The 21,871-nt window shown below is 33.4% G+C and overlaps 1 protein-coding gene across 6 annotated transcripts in view; it reads left to right on the top strand.

The window, feature by feature from the left end:
* NUP210L (nucleoporin 210 like) overlaps positions 1 to 21,871 on the top strand; it is a 68,689-nt gene that overhangs the window by 14,627 nt on the left and 32,191 nt on the right. For all 6 annotated transcript variants that reach the window (XR_012062836.1, XR_012062835.1, XM_006214704.3 and 3 more), the window contains exons 8-16: positions 1,674 to 1,742; positions 2,768 to 2,874; positions 3,527 to 3,667; positions 7,960 to 8,097; positions 8,567 to 8,722; positions 11,227 to 11,425; positions 13,060 to 13,205; positions 15,781 to 16,002; positions 17,075 to 17,248. Coding sequence is in view for 4 of the 6 variants with exons in the window: in XM_006214704.3 (XP_006214766.2) it covers positions 1,674 to 1,742; positions 2,768 to 2,874; positions 3,527 to 3,667; positions 7,960 to 8,097; positions 8,567 to 8,722; positions 11,227 to 11,425; positions 13,060 to 13,205; positions 15,781 to 16,002; positions 17,075 to 17,248 (1,352 nt within the window). In the remaining 2 variants the exon portion in view is untranslated. The remainder of the gene's footprint in view (positions 1 to 1,673; positions 1,743 to 2,767; positions 2,875 to 3,526; positions 3,668 to 7,959; positions 8,098 to 8,566; positions 8,723 to 11,226; positions 11,426 to 13,059; positions 13,206 to 15,780; positions 16,003 to 17,074; positions 17,249 to 21,871) is intronic.

The raw sequence follows: 21,871 nt of genomic DNA on the forward strand, positions 1-21,871 counted from the left end.
TGAGAGAAGAGGGCCAAAGACAGAACTGTGAAATGCCAGCTTTTAAGGTTCATGTGGAAGAGGAGGAACTCTAAGGGAGGCCCAGAAAGAATGTTTAAAAGGTAATTGGAAAACCAGGAGAGAGGAGTTTCTTGGTTAACCAGCTGAGGAATTTACAAAGAGAATGTTCCTCAGGTGAAATAGGCAGAGATAAAGACTGAAAGCCTATAGTAACTAGGAAGTCTTGGGTCACTTCTTCAATAAAAATAGCTTGGCTTTAAAAAGAAGAAAAACAAGGTAGATGTTTGAAAAAGATATGAGAACTTTATTGAGATAAGAGAAACTGGAACATGTCTATAAGTTAAATAGAGAGCAGAGATATGGAAGAAAAGAGAGCCAGTTGATGGAGCAAGATATCTAAGGGCAAGAGAAAATGAGATTCAGAACAGATGGAAGGATTAGATGAAAAGCAGGTATCTTATTCTGATAATGGAAGAATGAACTGGTTTAGAGACCTACTGAGATCTGTTTCCTCATCTGTAAAGTGAAAGGAATGATGTGCTTCTGAATTTTCTTCTAGCTTATATTTTATGAATATTATATTTATGAATATTATATTTTAAAATATTGTAATTATATTATATTTTATGGATACTACATATCAGAACCAAACCTAGATTGGCACAGATTGCCTATCTCTTGTTTTAATGAATAGATACAAATAATTTTAATTAGCATGTCAGTTGTATGTATATTCAGTAGCTTACTTGGAGTACTGGGACAGCTTTAAAAGTTTGATCCCTGAAATAGATGAAATATTTTACTTCCATTATCACTGTAGATAATATACTTCTAAATTGTACCCTAACACACGACTGAATTAATAGAATTTCTAAATTATTGTACTTTAAAATAATGAGTGTCTTCAGTCATTTCAGAACTATATTTCTCAGAAAAGGAATAATTTCTTCTTAGCTTTTGGGTGTAGTATATTTTTGAGAGAGAAGGACATTACTAATTCAATTCTGTATAGACCAATAACAGAATAAATTTGTATTTCTGCTAGAATTTAACTGAAGGGAATAATGGGTAGTATGATGTGTAAGTGACCTAGAAGGATCTTTGGTGGCAAAGAGAAAATATTTTGATATTAAGGAATTACCTCAGATAATAGAAAATCAACTAGTGATTTTTTTAAATTGAAGTATAGTCATTTTACAATATTGTGTTAATTTCTGGTATACAGCATTGTGATTCAGTTATACTCAACTAGTGATTTTTAAAACTGTCTGCAGAGCCCAAGGCATGACTGGATGGCAAGTCATGCCTCTCCCTCCCTCTCCATCTACCACTGTCCATTTCTTCAGCCAAGAGCAATGCCACTTTGTCCTGCTTTCCATAATGGGCTCCTATGTAAGAATTTTTTTGGAGAAAGGGCTCTGCAGCTAAATGAATATTAAAAACATGGAGTATGATCTTTCTCTCTCATCTTCCTTGTATTTGATATTCAAGAATACCTGATTCCTGTGATTCCCTCAGTCTTTTCTCAGCATGTACACATTTAAGTTTTGCTTTCCAAAGAGTGATAAAAGATAGAATTTTTGTTTGTGGGTTTATTTATTTATTTTTAGTAGCTTACTCTAGCTTATATGATTTCCTTAAACTCTATATGATTTCCTTAAGCAAAAATTAAGATGTCCATATGCGATCTGTGTCTGGACTCCCAAATTGCACCATATATGTTGTAGAACCTGGATTTTTAGGTATTTTTAGATAATTATTTTCAGAAATCCAAATAATTTAAAGTATTTCACTGAAATGAGTGCATTAAAAACTAGAGTGCTTCATTTTGAGACTTAGCTGATTTCAAATTCAACCTTACTTTGACATGTTTTCTCACATTTTTTGGATTAAATGCTTTCTGCACGAGTAAAGCATCTTGAAACATATTGTGAAAAAATGTCAAGATCCGTGTAATTCAACTTTGGGTTAGGAAAAGACACTTTATACAAGGGAAAAAGAAACCTAATGTCCTTAAGCCACGTGAAACAATGAATATGACTGAAAGAAGCTGAAATCTTGCCTAACATATCAGGAATGAGGAAACTTGTGGGTTTTGAGGGGGGTTTTTTTTGTATACATATTTAAGTTGGAGCATATCTTTTTATTTGTTTGTTTTTGTATATGTTTTTTTATTGAAGTGTAGTCAGTTTACAATGTTGTGTCAGCTTCTGGTGTACAGCATAATGCTTCAGTCATACATAAACATACATATATTCGTTTTCATATTCTTTTTCACCATAAGTTACTACAAGATATTGAATATAGTTCCCTGTGCTATACAGTGGAAACTTGTTTATCTATTTTATATATATTAGTATCTGCAAATCTCAAACTCCAAATTTATCCCTTCCTGCCCCCTTTCTCCCCTGGTAACCATAAGTTTGTTTTCTATGTCTGTGAATCTGTCTCTGGTTTGTAAATAAGTTTGTCTTTTATTTTTTTTTAGATTCCACATATAAGTGATAACATATGGTATTTTTCTTTCTCTTTCTGGTGAGAGCGTTTCTTTATACCTGAGATGAGCTAAGTTAAACCAGGATCTTTGGATATCCAAATTATTATACAATTTAGTAGAAGGGACTAAAGGATCTACTTTGGAAATCATCTTCATCTATTATTTAAAGAGTTTTGCTCTTTAAATGGCTTTTTAAAGGTTATCTTTTTTATTTCATTGTAGAAAAATATTGGCCTCTTCTAATATTTTTGTTTCTTGATTTCTGTACAGGTTTCACAGTCCAACCTGGAGACCGATGGAGTCTAGAGGTGGGACAGGTGTATGTTATTACAGTAGAAGTATTTGATAAAAGCAGCACAAAGGTCTATATTTCAGATGTAAGTGTATCTTTTGTATTTTTCTAGCCCCTTTATAGATAACTCCTTGAGTGGGCAGTCTTTCTGGCTTGGAAGACTTGTTTTTCTTTTGCTTCCAGATTTTACCTTTGGAAATGCAAGTTACTACTTTATTATTATTATTTATTAGTTCTGTTCTTGAGGAATGCTAAACCAGAAAGAAAAGACATAATTTGGTTAGAATATAGAAAAGAGTTGAAGTTAGCGCCAGTAATAACATTTTAGAGGGGATCCTCATTCTACAACTTCATTTCAAAGATGGTACCAGAGTTTTGTAGTGGTGAGAGTAGTAGTGTGAACACTAGATATGAAGTGTTATACTCACTCTCTAGCATCCATTTTTTTCCCCTCTGAGAACTGTTAATTTATGGAATGGCACAAATTATACTACCATTTACATAAGCTTTGGCTCTTTCTACTTCTGATTACTTGCCATTAATGGATCTTTCAAAAACTAGTACAATTTAAAAATTACATCTGTCCAGCTTAGAATTAGAATTTGATGAGGGAGAGCAAAGATTTTGTTTTTATTTCTTTACTCTCAGAATGCATTTTTAAAAAATGCTTTGGGATTAAGATGGCTTTAGGAAAAAAACATCTCCTCAGGTTTGTGTTCTGTTGGGTTGATTTTCAGAATCTCAGGATTATGTTCAAGTTCCTGAGGGAGTACTTTGAAGAGCAGCTAACTACTGTGAATGGATCTTACCACGTAGTAAAAGCCCTGAAAGATGGTGTTGTCATGATAAACGCATCCCTGACCTCCATCATTTACCAGGTAGGAGTTAAAAGAACGGTCTTTGAATCCTGAGAATACTGATAAGACTTGGCTGACTTGTTGATTTGCAAGCACATATATGACATATCTCACCTTTATCTTTCACAAAATAAAGAAACTAATAAACAGTACACTTACTAGCTTATACCTCTACAGATTTTCTGATCCACTTGAGCTATACCCTCCCCCCAGATTTTCTGATCCAATCTCTGTTATGGCATATATCTGCATTTGTGGTCATTGTGTATATATGTCATTTGAGATTCCTTTAAAAATGATTTCATATGCACATTTCCTTGTGTCATCAGGTCCACATAAGTGTACTTTCTATTCTGAAAATCCAAAAGGTTAATATGCCAGTTGTTTAACCATGCCACCATCTTTGAACTTTTGCGTTTTTAACAGTTTTTCAATTTTGTAAATAGTATAATTGAGTCTCTTTGTACAATTTTTATTCTTTTTGGTTAATTTTTATATAGTATAATACCAGAAATGGAGTTACTGGGTAAAGGAATAAGAAATGAATATGTTTCTAATGCCTCTAAAATGTAAAAGTATCTGATTTTTAATAGCCTGTCAAATTTGTTTCTCTCTCCCAAACCTACTTTTTCTCTAGTGACCCTTTCACCAGCTGTTTAAGACAAAATCCAAGAGTTACCCTTGATTCTGCCTTCTCACTCACCTTCTACATTCAATATATTATTGAACACCATGTCAATTTTTATAAATGTCTCTCAAACCCATTTCTTACCATCCCCACTGCTGCCTTTCACCTAGACATTCATAGTAAACTCTAAGCTGGTATTCCAGTATTGCCCGTAGCTGGAGTGATGTTCCAAAAACTGTAAAAATTATTACATATTTACTGTTTAAATTCCTTTGGTGGCTTCCCACTGATTTTAAGGTAAAGTTTAAACTTCTCAACATGGTTTTGTAAGAACCTCTGTGAGAGAGATCACATATTGGTGGCCTGCAGACTATCTTGGTTTATGGTCTTGTTTTTTATTTAGGCATGTAAGTTTCTTTTTAATTGGGAAATTTTAAATAAAATCCAAGATTTCTGATTCTCTAGGTTATATGAAAATATGACAGTGATTAGCTGGAACAGATAGTGGCTACACCATTTAGACTACATTTTTCAGCCTGCCGTGTTTCCGGCCATTCTCTGTTATTTTATATTCAGTTTGATAAAACTGTTTATGATATATACTTGGTACCAGTAGGCATTTGAGTTTGTGACTCTATTTAATTGGACCCTGACAACTTCTCCAACTTCAGGTCTTGTCACTCTTCCTAGCTTATGTTTCAGCCATATTGAACTTTCAGCTTCTAAAAAATGCCTTGTTCCTCTTTGCCTCTAAGTTTATTTTCACTTATTTTCATTTTTATAAACAAATATAGTTCCTTTTGTTTACAGCATTTTCTCCCTACTCAGTATACAGGTCCCCTTAAACATCAGCTCCTCAGGCATGTTTTCCTCATTCATACGTTCTCAGAGCTCCCTGAACTTCTCAGATCATACTCATCGTACTTTATTGTTATTATTTGCTTCTTTCATCAGCTTATGGTTAGGTATAGATCTATATTCATTATTAAAATATATCTAGTTTTCTCAACAATATTTAATACACAGTGATTTTTTTGTTTTGTTTTTTTTCAAATAGACTTTATTCTTTTAGAGCAGTTTTGGGTTCACAACAGAATTGAGCAGAAAATACAGAGTTCGCACATAGCCCTCCCCACACAAGGACATGGATGCCCCCTCTTACCACTTCTATTCAACATAATATTTGAAGTCCTAGTCATAGCAATCAGACAAGAAAAAAATAAAAGAGATACAAATAGGAAGGGAAGAGGTAAAACTGTCACTATATGCAGATGACATGATTTTGATTCTATATATAGAAAACCCTAAATACTCCACTACAAGAGCTGATAAATTCAGCAAGGTAACAGGTTACAGGATTAACATGCAGAAATCTGTTGTATTTCTTTGCACTTTACCAAATTTGTCCCAATTTTATAAGTTATATATGTATTTAAAATTTTTTCTCCTTTCAAGTGATCATGCTGGTGTATAGAAATATAGTGGGGTTTACATATTACCTAGAATCATGAAAGCTTGCTGAATTCACTTATTCTAGTAATTTTTTGTAGACTCCTTAGGAATTCTTACATACACAATTATGTTATATTTGAATAAAGACAGTTAACTCTTCTCATTCCAATAAGTATGTCTTTTGGTTCTTTTTCTTGCCTCATTGCACTGGCTAGAACCTCCGCCTCAGTGTTCAATAGAAGTGGTAAGAGTGGACATGTTTTCCTTATTCCTGATCTTAATGGAAAAGCATTAACCCTTTCACCATTGAGTCTGATGTTAGCTGCAGGCTTTGTGAAGATGCTTATCCTTAGGTTGAAGTTCTTTTCTATTCCTAGTTTGTTGAGAATTTTCTTCATGAATTGGTGCTGAATTTTGTCAGTGCTATTCTACTTCTACTGAGATGACCAATATAGTTTTTCTTTTTTCATCTTTAAATATGCTGAATTACATTGATTGATTTTATAATATTAAATCAATCTTACATTCTCAGGATAAACCTAACTTGATTATAATTTGTTATCCTCTTATGCCTTGCTGGACTTAATTTGCTAAAATTCTGTTAATGGATTTTGCATGGATGTTTTTAAGGGCCTAAAGCTTTTTTTCCCTTCTCCTGTTTTTATTGTAATGTCTTTGTCAGTTTTGATGTTGATATCATGTTGGCTTTATAAAATGAGTTGAAAAGTATTCTTTTCTGTCTTCTGGAAGAGTTTTGTGGAATTGGTGTTATTTCTTCCTTAAATATTTGGTAGAATTCACAGTGAAACTATTTGAGCTTGGAATTTTCTTCATAAGAAGTCTTTTTTTAATTATTGTGAGAAAATACACATAACATAAAATTTACCATTTTAACCATTTTTAGGTGTGCAGTTCAGTGGCATTAAGTACATTCACATTGTGCAACAGTTGCCACCATCTATCTCTAGAACTTTATCATCTTTTTGTGCCTCCTCCTTCTGTAAACAGTAACTCTCCATTTCCTCTATGCCCTATTCCCTGGTAAACACTATTCTATTTTCTGTCTCTATGAATTTGAATAAGCTAGGTACCTCATATAAGTAGAATCATACAATAGTCCTTTTTGTGTTTGGCTCCTTTTACTTAGCATGTCTTTAGGGTTCATCCATGTTGTAGCATGTCAGAATTTCATTCCTTTTTAAGGCTGAATAATATTCCATTTTATGCATATACCACATTTTATTTATTATTTATCCATTAGTAGATATTTGTATTGTTTCCACCTTTTGTCTATTGTGAATAATGCCGCTGTGAACACAGGTATACAAATATCTTGTCAAATCCTTGCTTTCAGGTCTTTTGGGTATATACCCAGAATTGGAATTTCTGGATCATAGGGCAATTCTAGTGTCCTAACTTCATTGATTTACATGCAGCTGTTTAGCTTTCCCAACACCACTTGCCAAAGAGACTGTTTCTCCATTACATATTCTTGCCTCCTTTGTCAAAAATTAATTAACTGTAGGTATGTGGATTAGAATAATGTTCTTTTAAACTGACTTATTTTCAGTATATGATCCAGCTAGCCAGCTGAAGAGAGTGAAGAGAAAATCAGAGCCGTTATTGCAGATGTGATACAGTTGATAAATATTTCATGGCCTCTTTAAAAAAGAGATAGATAGATAAATAGATAAACAGGTAGATAGATAGATTTTTGCCTTCAAGGAGAAAACACCAACAGAGTTGAGTGTGAGGATTCTATTTTACCTGTATGGATACCGCCTGACCACAACCCTACTCTTGTTTTTAAGCAGGAGGAGAATGTCTTACCCTAGTATCTTTAAATGTTCTCTTTCTTTTCTTCTGAACAGCTTTTAATATCCCTTTGCTTTTACAATTTATGTCCTAACCTGATGGATGTCCAGGAACCTCTTTCTGAAACTATGATTACCCTGTCTATGTTGATAAAACTCTTATTTCAGGAAACCTTAAGTACCTTCTATGACTGTGATACCTATTTTAGGTCCATCAAAATCCTTTTCATTATTATTGAACTGTAGTAGCTGCACTTCTTTAATGAACAGGAGCATTTATTTATTTCTTTTATTGATAGAAACTGGGTGAGTAATCTATTAACACACCATTTTGCTAATGCTTTAAATATGAATATGGGCCATAAGAATAGTCCTTATAAAATCTGTTTTGCTCCCCCACCTTTTTTTTGCTCTTATAGAATAAAAATATTCAGCCTATAAAATTTCCAGTCATAAATCAGCAGGAAGTGAAGGTTTATTTTCCCATCAAGCTTACACCCAACTTTCTGGCATTTCCTCATCATCCCATGGGATTGTTATATCGTCATAAAATAGAGGTATGATACCCTATCATGAGAATTCGTAAATAAGTAAGTCAGTTTCTCTGATAGCTTAATTTATTGATATTTGGTTAATGTTAAATTTCCCCTGCCTAATCCTAGTAGTATAACTCAGTTTTTGGTGACAACCAAGTCATGCTCTTGAATACAGTCATCCTAACAAGACTTGGTCTACTTTCTGTCTCTCTTCCATATATCTTTTCCTTGAAATTGAATTAAGTTTTGCCAAACTCCTTTGTGCCCCCTTTTGACATTTTGTGACACTGCCGTTACAAAATCTCCCTTTAGTACTTCCCTTCCCCATTTAGCTACTTTAGTAAATCATCACAGTTTCTTAATGTTCCAGAAATAATTTATTGTATAGTTTTATTATTTCCTAAACTTTGTTTCACCAGATTTTATATCTTCACTTAAATTTTGTTTTTCCTCCTATACTAATTTAATATAAAGTTGTATTTTTCCACAGGTAAAAGGAGGCAGTGGTAACTTCACTTGGACCTCTTCTAATGAAACAGTGGCCCTGGTAACCACTAAAGGATTTGTGACAGCAGGTCAGGTCAGGGGGAACAGTAGTGTTTCAGCCCGAGATGTACAAAATCCCTTCCGATATGGAGAAATTAAGGTAAGCAACTCCCCAAACAACTTTTATATCCCCTCTGAGACATTGCTGTCTAAATTTAAGTACAGTAACACATGTACAATTTCTTCAAATTGGCTATTTAAAAGTGATGCTTAAAAAAATAAAAATAAAAATGATGCTCAAATTCAGTTTGGAAGTACATATTCATTAAATATTCCTCGGCCTGGATTGAATCCTTCTTCACTTAATAACCAATTATTTAATGTCTGTGTTTGTTTTCTCATCTCTAAAATGGGGATAATAATAGTATCTACCTCAAAAGGTTAGTGTCAGAATTAAATGAGATAATGTTTACCCCAATGCTGGGAATATATTCAATTCTTAATGTTATCTATTTTTGTTATTTTTTTGTTGTACTTTGTTAATATTATCATGTATATGACCTTTATAGAAACTTTATTTCTAGTCTCATATTTTTGTTTACCTATCTTGTTTCTGTAAGACTGAAAACTCTTTTTCAGTGTATTATATTACTATTTTCTGTTTTCTCCCACTTTTTAAAAATCTTTTTCTCCAACTTTTAATATATATGAATACATGTTGTCATTTCCTGCAGGACTTAGCATGTTGTTGTCATTCAGTGAACATTTATTGGGTACCCTTATGTACTTAGCACCATATTAGGTATCATAGGACATTCAAAGAAACAGTATATCATTCCTACTTTAAAGAAAAAGTCTAACTAGGAAGATATAGTCACATGAAAAGTTAAATAACATTTTAAGGTACTTTAAAACTGTTTATGATTGATAGCTATTTGAATTGTGTAGTAAAAGTACTATTAGTTAATAAAAGAAAAATCCTTGTGGCTGTGACTAGTCAAGACTATCATGAAGAGGTGGGAACTTGAACAAGACTTTGAAAGCTGGAGCCAACCTAAGGCCTAAGGGTCAGACTCAGCCTGCTACCTTTTTGGTAAATAAAGTTTTATCAGAACACAGCCATTCATTTATGTATTGTCAATACCTGCTTTCAATCACCAAGTACAGATTTGGGTAGTTGCCACAAGATCATGTGGCCCCCAAAGCCTAAAGTATTTGCCCTCTGGCCCTTTACAGAAAACATTTGCTGACCCCTGTTGTCAACAAGGGGAAGCCAACACAGATTTTTCATAAGGTCAATAAGATGGTAAAGCCTGTGTTTAGAGAGATATCTAATTATTTTATAGTCAGACAATAACAACTATATTTTTAAAAAAAGAATGAAAAATAGTTGCTGATGCTGTATACTAGTAGACTAAAATGGATTGAAGGGAAAAAGTGAAGGCAAAGTATCCAGTTAAGCCTGAACTAGTGAAATGGTATTGCGAATGAAGAGAAGGAGACAAATTGAGGGTTGTTTTAGAGGTAGACTTAGTCAGATCTGAAGCCCAGTGGAGTGGAGAAAAGTGAAATATTAAGCTTGGCAGCTGGGTGAATAGAAAACACAGGAAAAGAATAAAGAAAGAGAGGAAGATGATGAATTCAGTTTTGGATAAATTTAGCGTGCCTCTCCTATGGAGCATCCAGATGAATGTTTGTTGTTGGAAATAGGTGTCTGAAGTACAACTGAAAGATTAGGGCTAGAGATAAAAATTTGGAGTGATCAGCATATGGTTGGTCATTGAAGTTTTAGAACTGGATAAGATTTCCCAGGAAGAGCATACAGAGTCAGAACAGAACATGGACCCTGTGTAATATGTGTCATTTTAAGAGACATGTGTGGAGTAAGAGGAACTAGCAAAAGAAACATAGAAAGTAACCAAAAAAAAGATTCTATTGGTCCATTGGTCCATTCAGGCTGCTATAACAAAATACCGTAGACTGAGTGGCTTATAAACAACAGAAATTTATTTTTCACAGTTTTGGAGGCTGGGAAGGCCAGAATCAAAGCACCAGCAGATTCAGTGTCTAGTGAGGGAAAAAGCATCCTGGTTCATAGAAGGCTGTTTTTTTGCCTTAACCTCATATCACAGAGGGGACAAGGGAGCTTTGAGGGTCCCTTAAAAAAAAAAAAAGGTTTTTTTAAAAAGATACAAAGAAAGAGGAAGTGCTCTGTATCAGAGGTTAGCAAATATTTTACGTAAAGGGCCAGATAGTAAATATGTTAATGTTTGTAGGCCACATATAGTCTCTACCCCATAGTCTTCTTTTTTTGTCGTTTTTTATTTCACAACCCTTTAAAAATATAAAAATCATTCTCAGCCTACCAAAACCAAGAAAATGGTGTGCTGGTCATATTTTGCCAGCCCCCTATTGAGTGGTGTTAGATGTTTTAGAGAGATCTATTGATTAAAGAATGAAATGAGTGATGTGTTCAGCACCTAACTTGCACACACACACAAACACACACATATACATATACATGGTATATAGTATATGTTTTTGTATATAAAACATACATATATGTTCATGTATATGTGTATTTAAATATTTAAGAAATGCTTTCTTTTCTTCTAAGACTTTCCTAGCATAACTTTCTTGAAAGATAATTTTTTTTCCCTTCAGGTATATGTCCTTAAACTGAACAAAATGGAACTGTTACCATTTCACGCTGATGTAGAGATTGGCCAGATTATAGAAATCCCCATTGCAATGTATCATGTAAATAAGGAAACCAAAGAGGCCATCACCTTCACAGACTGCTCTCATTTACCCTTGGATCTGAACATGGATAAGCAAGGAGTCTTTACTCTTCTCAAAGAAGGTAAGAGTCAGTTTTTTATGTTTTCCTTTCTGTGTCTTTGAGTTGAAGGACCAATCATCAATTCAGAAACTACAAATTATAGTCTAAATTCACATACTACTTTTCTTTACAATATTTTTATTTATCCTGTCAACTGCCTTGTAGTAGGTATTATAATGTAATGTAGAAACAAAGACAATTTGAAATTGAATAACTTGTCCAGGCTTCATTTTGACCAGACAGTATCAGTTTTCAGCTTATGTTAAGGTCTTCTCTTTCCAGCTTCAAGCTCTTTTCCTGTTTCTTTCTTTAATATATACATCATTCCTCTTTTTAAAAAGAATGTAGTGCTATTTAATGTATGTATACATTAAATTATTCAAAAAAAGAGAAAATACATTTTTAATAAGAAACAAGTATGAATAAGCTATTCATAAAGATTAATATTGTTTCCTGTTATGGAACTTTGTGTCTGATCCTGGTCACTGTGGTTTTTTCATCAATAATAATGATAGTGGTAGCACCTAGTGGTAGCACCTAACATTTACTTAGCATTTATTATTTGCTAGGCTCTGTTCTGAATACCGTTCATGTATTAACTTATTTAATTTTCACGATACATCTATAAAGTTGCCATCAACTTGGAATTCTCCCTTGCCCTTGCTGATGATGCTATGTAATATCTCCCACCTCTCCTCTGTTCTTAGGGTGTCAGTCCCCATTTTTAGGCTCTCATTTTCTCTCACATAGAATATAAAAATATGCTCCTAACTGTTCTTGCCTTTGATAATCATGGCTACCAGGTAGATCTTCATGAAGCTCAATTTCTTTCTTTCTTTCTTTCTTTCTTTCTTTCTTTCTTTCTTTCTTTCTTTCTTTCTTTCTTTCTTTCTTTCTTTCGTCCTTCCTTCCTTCCTTCCTTCCTTTCTTTCTTTCTTTCTTTTCTTTTCTTTTCTTTTCTTTTTTTCTTTTCTTTTCTTTTTTTGTAGGAGGAGGTAAGTGAAGCTGAATTTCAATGTTAATTTTCCTGCTCAAAAATTTTGAGAGGCTTCTCATTGCCAGTGGGCGAGAGCCAAAGTCCTTTTAGTTTAGTATTCAAGGCCCTCTACAATATAGCCAAATCTACTTTTTATAACTTCATGCTTTGGCCTCATATATGGCTCCGGCTAAACCAACTACTTTAGTTAAAATTTCCCATATATCTTCTTCATACTAATTTGTATCTCATTTATATTTCTATCTTTGTTCATTTACTTGTCAGCTTAAGATACTCTCTTCTTCATGTCTAAACCTTCCTTGATCTCTCCAGCTACAAGTAATTTCTCCGTTTTCTAGACTTCTATAATGTCTACCATTTTCTACTAATATTTTAATTATATAAATGTTCACTCTCCCTTTCTAAATTATATATGCCTCGAGGTAGGGTCTTTGCTCGCATTTGTATCCTCACTGTAAACAGAATTGTGTCTTACATGGTATATATCTGTTAATAGAACAGATTTTTGTATCAACTTGATATGAATAATTGGGGCCTGGTAGTTAGTGTGTGAGATCACGATTTTTTAATATATTAAAATTTTTATATTTCTAGGGACTGATTTCCTTAAGAACTGATTGCTTATTACCCTACTGAAGTCATGTGTTTTGATTTGCAGGTATTCAAAAACCTGGACCAACGCACTGTTCCAGCACCCACATAGCAGCCAAATCTCTGGGCCATACTTTGGTAACAGTTAGTGTGACTGAGTGTGAAGAATACTTGGAGAGCAGTGCCACATTTGCTGCTTATGAACCCCTAAAGGTGAGCTATTTCATGGTAAGGAACTGGCACATCTTTTCATGGACCCCATTATGTCCATTCTGGGGCTTCCTATCTGTAATCTCTATTAAAGTTCAGTGATATTTGTGTTCTCTTTGCTTACCACTCTCTCATTTTTAGATCTACAACTTCCTCACAAAATCTGAGTATCAGGGATTTTACTCTCTCATGTTTCTGCCACAGGAATATTTATAAGTTGTATCAGAAAGTTTTAGATATTCTACTTTCTTTCTTCTTTTTTTAAGATACAAAATATGTAAAGTACACTAATGTTAAGGTGCTATTTGAATTTTCACATATGCATATATCTCTGTAAACACCACCCTGAATAAGATACAGAATATTAGTATACTCTCTTTTGAAGAACACTGAAAGAAAACCTTCCATACTAGGGAGGGAAATCAATCATCTTTTACCCTTTATGTTTGCAAATTTTCAGCACAACAGTCCTTATTTGGGGCCTTGAGGATTGGTCCATTACAATTGGGATATTGTGACAGGCAATGATTTTAAATAAAAGTAGATAGAGCCTGATATGCTTTCTACATTTTTGAGTCCTTCAGGAGCTAAAATTGATGTCTATAGATTCTTGCTGATAGATACTGACAAATCTTGATTCAGTGCCTCTTGGGATAAGGAGGCAACCATAGGGGAAAGATTAGCATCAATGAAAGAATAATGTTAAGTTATTAATTTTAAAAAGATAACTTGTTCATTAAAATTTGCATTTTAAGTTGGCCTTATTGTACATTGTGCAGCATGAGTGTTAAACATAGAGCCTGAATGTATTTCATTCATTTTCTTAGTGGATGGGTCATCCTACTTGCCTAATTAAGTGAAAGTGCTTGGCTGTGGCTCGTTGTCATTTCATTAGGTTTTTTCTCAGCTTTATCATTATCCTTACCCTAATTTTATATTTGTTGAATGCCCACAAATCAGATCTCCCCCGAGTGAAAACTGTCCTCAAAGTAAAGGCAGTAAGATGATGATTTTCTTCTCCTACCTAGTGCTTTGGTCATACATCTTTCCCTTTAGCTGCTAAAAAATATGTGTTCTACCTTTGTTATCAATATTATGTTTCAGTACATGGTGCATTTTTCAATTTGTCCTTTTATGTATCAGTCCAATTCAGTTGCTCTGCTTAGTTTTGGACTGTACACATCTAGGAAAAAGGAATAACTTCTATTTTGCTTTCTCACGGAAGCCTTCTGTGAAGCCTCTGACTAGTTTAGTTTCTTCTATTTGAGACTTGTTTGGCACTGTGTATTGTACCTTTTTTAACACTCACTCTACTCTTTACCTACTTCAAATCTGTCTTTTCCAGACTGTGAGCTCCACTGTGAGGCAGGACCTTGTTTTGACTTTCTATTACTGTATCAACACTGGGCCATCAATGAATACTTGTTGAACTGAATTATATATACATTGTTTTAGGGAATATTGCCATTAAACATAGAAATGTTTAATGTTAATAGTATTCAATAATAAATATGATTTACTAGTTCAGGAAGGAAATACTAAAGCATGGCTTACTTACATTTTTAGAATGATTACTTCAACTCAGTACGTCATTTTGTGACTTGTTCACTGTTGTAGACACTTTGTGCCATATAAAAATCACCTGCACTTGAGAATACTTCATTGCCCTAAAACCAGTTTCCTCATCTATAAATAGGATACAACTCCTCTGTATACTGGAGTGAGTAATACCTGTCTTGACTACCTCTTAGGTGAGAGTTCTTTCAGAAATAGTGTGAACTGTATAGATGTATTATTTTTATACTTTTAGGGCAGAAGTTCTTTGATACTTTAGTAAAATATCCATTTAAAATTCTTATGCAGTATGGTGACGGATGGTAACTAGATTTATTGTGGTGATCATTTTGTAATGTATACAAATATCAAATCATTGTGTTACACACCTGAAACTAGTATAATGTTATAGGCCAATTATACTTAAATTTTGAGAGAAAAAAAAAGAAAGAAAAAATGTTCATGTAGTTTTTTATTCAGTATCTTTTATGTGTACAACATTGTACTGAAATTTGACACAACACTGTAAAATGATTATGAATCAATAAAAAATGTAAAAAAAAACATTGTACTGAATCTCATTAAGAAAGAGAAATTCTTTCAAATGTATTGCATATAATATGCTCCTTTCTCTTTATTTAACTAGAGAGCATAACATGAATTATTAGAAGTATATATATGAAGCATTTGAAACACTTAAATAGCATTAGGGCATGAACAAGTATACAAATGAATGGTAGAGATAACTTCTGTAAGAGCTTAGAGGATGCAGAACTGGTTGTGGTCTGGAATGATTAGACATTACTTAATGGGTAGGGCACACGAGTTAGGCTTGATTGATAGGTAGGGTCTAAATTAGTACAGAGGTTGAGAAGCATTTTAAGTAAAAGGCATGACATACTTGTTTCTATTTGGGAATTAAGTCTAATAACATTTACATCATAGTCAGATAACCAGTTTTTCACTTTAGAAAACTGTTGAATTCTCTAACCAATCAGGGATTAATTTCTTTAAATGTCATCAGGCACTAAACCCTGTGGAAGTGGCACTGGTGACATGGCAGTCTGTAAAGGAAATGGTATTTGAAGGAGGACCTCGTCCATGGATCTTGGAGCCTTCCCGATTCTTTTTGGAGCTAAGCATTGAGAAGACAGAAAAAATTGGAATAACACAAGTCCGGTTGCCAGCTAAGAGAAAACAGAACCAGTACATCTACCGGGTTCTGTGCCTGGATTTAGGGGAACAAGTAGGAGAATGGTCTTTTTCTAACACTTCTTTTTGCAGTAATACTCCAAATCTTCTGTACTTCTATCCATTCGTTTTCTGATTCTAATAGATTTAGTTTATGGACTAGATAGGAAACTTCTAATTATTGATTAAAGTATCTTTTTAAAAAACTTCACTATCCTTTAAATATAGCCAAGGGTTTTGGTTTGCTTATCTGAGAATTTCAACAGTTAACTAACTAAATGGTTCAAGATCTTTTTGTAGTAATGAGCTTATTTCAGACACTTTATCACTATAATTCATTTTCTTGTTGTCTAGGCTAGAAGATACATGGTTTCCCACCTCTGAAGATCGAGAGGAAGGGAAATTTAAAGTGTCATCTGTCATTAGCAATTTTAAAGAACTGGTTAGATCTGTGCTGATAAGAGTAACTAGTATGTTGCTCTTTGTCAGTTGAATTAGTTTTGATTATTTTTAGAGGTAGAGATGGATTTATCTACAGCTGTGCCTTCCTTCTGTCAAAACCAGCAAAGGTTTGCAATTTGACCGGGGTTGAGAATGTAACGTATGACTATGAAACATAGCGCAGCTAACTAGCCCATGTTAGTGGGAATCCATGTATGATTTTAACTTAATAAAAACTGTGCTATAATCAACTGAGCTGCTTTTTAATTTCTCCAGTGAATTCTATTGCATATATGACTAGCTGTTAGTGATTTCAAGCCTAATTATCCCCTTTTGAAGCTCTCTAGCTTCTTCTTCACATTCTATTACTCATTAGTATTTCCACCAGAGATGAGTTGAAACACAAATTAGTTTTTCCACTTTTTACCAACTGGTAACAAAAGATTTGGTGGAGGAAAAGACTGAAGTAATTGGCCAGATTTTTAAAGTTCCCTATGTTTCTATGATACCCTTGTTTTTCTTAGCACAGATAATTAAGAAATACAATGCCTTTAAGGGATTTGCATGATTATAATATCCAAAGGGACTCTGTACTTGAATTTGAATAATTCTAACACATTTAGATTGGCACAACTGACATCAAGTGTCTACCCACAATTATCTCTTGTCCTTGTGTTTTCTGAAAGATTCTGACATTCCGAATTGGAAATCATCCAGGTGTCCTGAACCCTAGTCCAGCTGTAGAGGTTGTGCAGGTACATTTCATATGTGCCCACCCTGCCAGCATGTCACTAACTCCAGTGTATAATGTGCCTGCTGGTGTCCAGCCATGTCCTCTGCCACAGCACAACAAACAACTGGTAAGTATAGTGTTTCCAACTAACTTGCCCTTTGTCTTCCATGCTTTAAGATAAAATGTCTGAAATACAGCTTTTGTCTTATTGAAGTTAGTAAGGAAACTGTTTTATTTGTTATTCAGTCCCTGATGGTGTCTGAGAAGTGGTGATTAAATTAGGTTAGAATTGGCTACACTTAGTGACACTTGGTGACTTAGAGACTTTGGTTCTCATGCTTAGGTTCACTTTTAGTCTGTATAATGTTTTTATCACAAAATAGTTTCACATTTTGTTAAATGTTCCTTCTGCATCTGTTGAGATGATTGTGTGTTTTTTTCTCTTTATTCTATTAATTCTGGTGTGTTACACAGATTGATTTTCATGCATTGAATTTATCCATTGAATTTTGGGGATAAATTCTGCTTGTTTGTAATATGTAAACCTTTTTATATACAACTGGATTTAGTTTGCTAGTATTTTGTTGAGGACTTTTCCATCCAGGTTCATAAGAGATTTTGGCCTGTAGCTTTATTTTCTTGGGGCATCTTTGACTTGGTACTGGAGTAATACTGATGTCATAGAATGAGCTGGAAAGTACTCACTTCTTTTCTCTTTTTGGAAGAGTTTGTAAATAATTAGTATTTATTACTCTTTAAACATTTGGTAGAATTCACCCAGTGAAGCCATCTGGGCCTAGGACTTTCATTGTGGGACATTTGTGTTTTTCTTTATTTACTGATTCAATCTCAGTATTTGTTATAAGTCTAGTCAGATATTTTTACTTCTTATTGAGTCAGTTTTGGTTACTTGTATATTTTGAGGAATTTTTCCATTTCATTTAGCTTATCTAATTTTTACGCATACAGTTGTTTACAGAAACCTCTTATAATCCTTTTTATTTTTGTAAGGATGGTACTAATGTCCACCCCTTTCCTTCCTGATTTTAGTAAATTGAATCTTCTCATTTTTTTTCTAGGTTATCCTAGCTAAAGGTTTGTCAATTTTGTTGATCTTTTCAAAGAACCAACTTTTGGTTTGGTTGATCTTCTCTATTGTTTTTCTGTTTACTATTTCATTTATTTTTGCTCTAATCTTTATTATTTCCTTGCTCTGCTTGAGTTTAATTTCCTCATTTTTTCTAGTCTCTTAAGATGGAAGTTTAGGTTATTGATTTGAAATTTTTCTTCTTAAATAAATTTTCCTCTAAGTACAGCTTTCACTAAATCTCTTAACTTTTGGTATGCTGTGTTTTGTTTCTATTTGTCTCAAAATATTTTCTTTGTGGTTACCAAAAGAGAAGGGTGGGGAGGGATAAATTGAAAGTTTGGGATTAGCAGATACAAACTACTATATATAAAATAGATAAATAACAAGGTCCTACTGTATAGCACAGGGAACTACATTCAGTATCTTGGGGTTTTTTTTGTTTCTTTGTTTGTTTTTACATTGTAATAATCTATAATAAAAAAGAATATGAAAAAAATGTAACTGAATCACTATGCTATACACCAGAAACTAACACAATGTTGTAAATCAACTATACTTCAGTAAAATATTTTTTAAAAATTAAAACAAAGTGCCCTAAACAGGGGAAAAAAAAAGATATTTTCTAATTTATTTTGTGATTTCTTCTTTGACCCATTGTTTATTTAGGAGTGGGTTGTTTAATTTCCACACATTTGTAAATAATAAATTTCTTTCTATTATTGATTTCTAATTCCATTGTGGTTGGAGAATATAATTTATCATTTAAATCCTTTTGAATTTATATATAAATTTTATACGGATTGTATATAAATATATTTTATTTGCAAATTTTTGTTCAGATTTATTTTGTGACTTAAATGTTTTATCTTGGATGATGTTCCATGTGCATTTGAAAAGAGTGTATTCTGCTGTTGTTGGAGGAGGTGCTCTATAGATGTCTGTTAGGTCTAGTTGGTTTATAGTGTTAATTCAAGTCTTCTATTTCCTTGTTGATCTTCTGTCTAGTTATTCTATACATTATTGAGAGTGAGGTATTGAAGTCTCCAACTATTATTGTTGAATTATCTATTTCTCCCTTCAATTCCATCAGTTTTGTTTCATGTATTTGGGGGCTCTGTTTTTAGGTGCATATGCATTTTTAATTGTTTTTTTTTAATAGATTGACCTTTTGCAATACCACAGTGCAATTCTGATAATAAGTGGAGTTAGATCAGACTACAGTCTTAAGGGTATAGTCCCCAACTAGACTGCCCTCACTTAAGAAGCCAGCCACAAGTGCAGGAGTCCACAGACCACCCACCCTTCTGATCAACTGGCTACAATTCTGGGGACTCCCACAACCACTTCATGTTTGATAATTTGTTATAATGACTCTCAGTTACTGTTTTATTATGAAGGGCCAGCAAAACAAAGAGACACATAGGGAGAAGTCTGAGAGAGTCTGAGATGTGGAGCTTCTGTGTCCTCTACCCAAGGAATCAAGTTTGTGTGGGAACACTAATGTGTTTACCAGGAAGTTCCACTGAGCTTTGGTATCCAGAATTTTTATAGAGGTTTTATTATATAAACATTATTGATTAAATCATTGACCATATAGTTAAACTCCAGCCCCCCCACTGCCTCCCCTGCCTGGAGATCAGCTGGATATCACCTGGCTCAAAGCCCCATCACTCTATACACATGGTTGGTTTTTCTGTCAAGACCAGCTCCATCCTGAGTCATCTTATTATGTATAAACTCGAGTGTGATCCAAAGGGCCCACCTTGAATAATACACACACTCCTATCACTCAGGAAATTCCGAAGATTTAGGGGTTACTTCTCAGGAACTGATGACAAAGACCAGCCAACTTCTTTATTATACAATATTCTTTTATCATTATAAACTGTCCTTCTTTGTCTCTAGTAACAATATTTGTCTTAAAGTCTATTTTGATATTGTTATAACCACTGTAGTTCTCTTTTAGTTACTGTTTGTATGGCATATCTTTTTTTTTAATCCTTGTACTTTGAATCTGTGTCTTTGAATCTAAAGTGTGTGTCTTGTAGATAGCATATAGTTGGATCTTTTTTTTTTTGGAGGGGAAGGTAATTAGGTTTACTTCTTTTTTTTTTTTTAAAGGAGGTACTGGGGATTGAACTCAGGACCTTGTGCATGCTAAGCATGCACTCTACCAGTTGAGCTATTCCCTTCCTTCAGCTGGATCATGTGTTTTGATACATTCTGGTAATCTCTGCCTTTCGATTGGAGTGTGTAATCTATTTCCATTTAATGTAACTATTGATAAGGTTGGATCTATGGCTACCATTTTACTGCCTATCTTATGCCTTTGTTGTTTCTCTAATCCTCCATTTCTTCCTTCTTTTGTGTTAAATACATATTTTATAGTGCATCATTGTAATTCCCTTGTCCTTCCTTTTACTATATTATTTTAAGTTATTTTGTTAGTTGTTGCCTCGGGGATTACAATTAACATCTTAACCTTCAGTAAACTAGTTTGGAATAATACCAGATTAATTTCAGTAGTATGCAAGCTCTTCACTTCTGTAAAGCTCCATTTCCTTTCCCTTCCTTTGAACTGTTATTATCATATATCTTTATACATCCATACCTACCAGATTCATAATTATTGCTTTATGCATTTTTATTTTAAACAAGATAGGAGAAAAATAATTACAAACAAAAATATATTTATACTGTTCTTTATATTTACCTATATGGTTATCTTTACTAGGCCCTTTGTTTCTTTATGAGGATTCAAGTTAGTGTCTAGTAACATTTCATTTCACCCAGAAGGACCTCTTTTAGTATTTCTTGTAGGGCAAGTCCACTAGCACCAAATTCCACCTACTTTTTTTAGATCCAAGAATGTCTCACTTATCCATTTTTGAATAATTATTGTTTTCAATATAGAATTCTTGGTTGGCAGTCTTTTTCTTTCATTACTGGTTGCTATGGTTTCTGATGAGAAATTAGTTGTTAATCTCATAGAGGATCCCTTATAAGTGACGAGTCCCTTCTCTCTGCTTTTATGATTGTATCTTTCTCTTTGACTTTGGAAAGTTTGATTATGATGTGTCTAGATGCCAATCTCTTTGATTTTATTCTACCTGGAGTTCTTTGAGATTCTTGGATGTTTAGAATATGTTGTTTTTAATTGAACTATAGTCAATTTACAATATTGTATTAATTTCTGGTGTACATCACAGTGATACAAATATATATGTATATTATATTCTTTTTCATTACAGGCCATTACAAGGTATTGAATATAGTTCCCTGTGCTATACAGTAGGAACTTACTATTTATCTATTTTATAAATAGTATTTAATAAATTAGTAGCTGGAAATCCCAAACTGCCAATTTAGAATAATGTTTTACATCAAATTTGGGAAGTTTTTAGCCATTATTCCTTCAAATATTCTTCCTCTTTTTCTCTCTCTCCTCTCCTTCTAGGATTTCCATTTTACATATACTGACACACTTGATGGTTTTCCATGGATCTTTGTTGCTGTTCATTTTCATTTTCTTCATTCTTTTTTCTTTTTTTTCATCAGCCTAAATAATCTCAATTGACCTATCTTCAAGTTCTCTAATTTTTTCTTCTGCCTATTCTTATCTACTGTTGTATTCCTCTAATTAGTTTTTCATCTCAGTTT

Source organism: Vicugna pacos, chromosome 21 (assembly GCF_048564905.1).
Source record: "Vicugna pacos chromosome 21, VicPac4, whole genome shotgun sequence".
NCBI lineage: Eukaryota > Metazoa > Chordata > Mammalia > Artiodactyla > Camelidae > Vicugna > Vicugna pacos.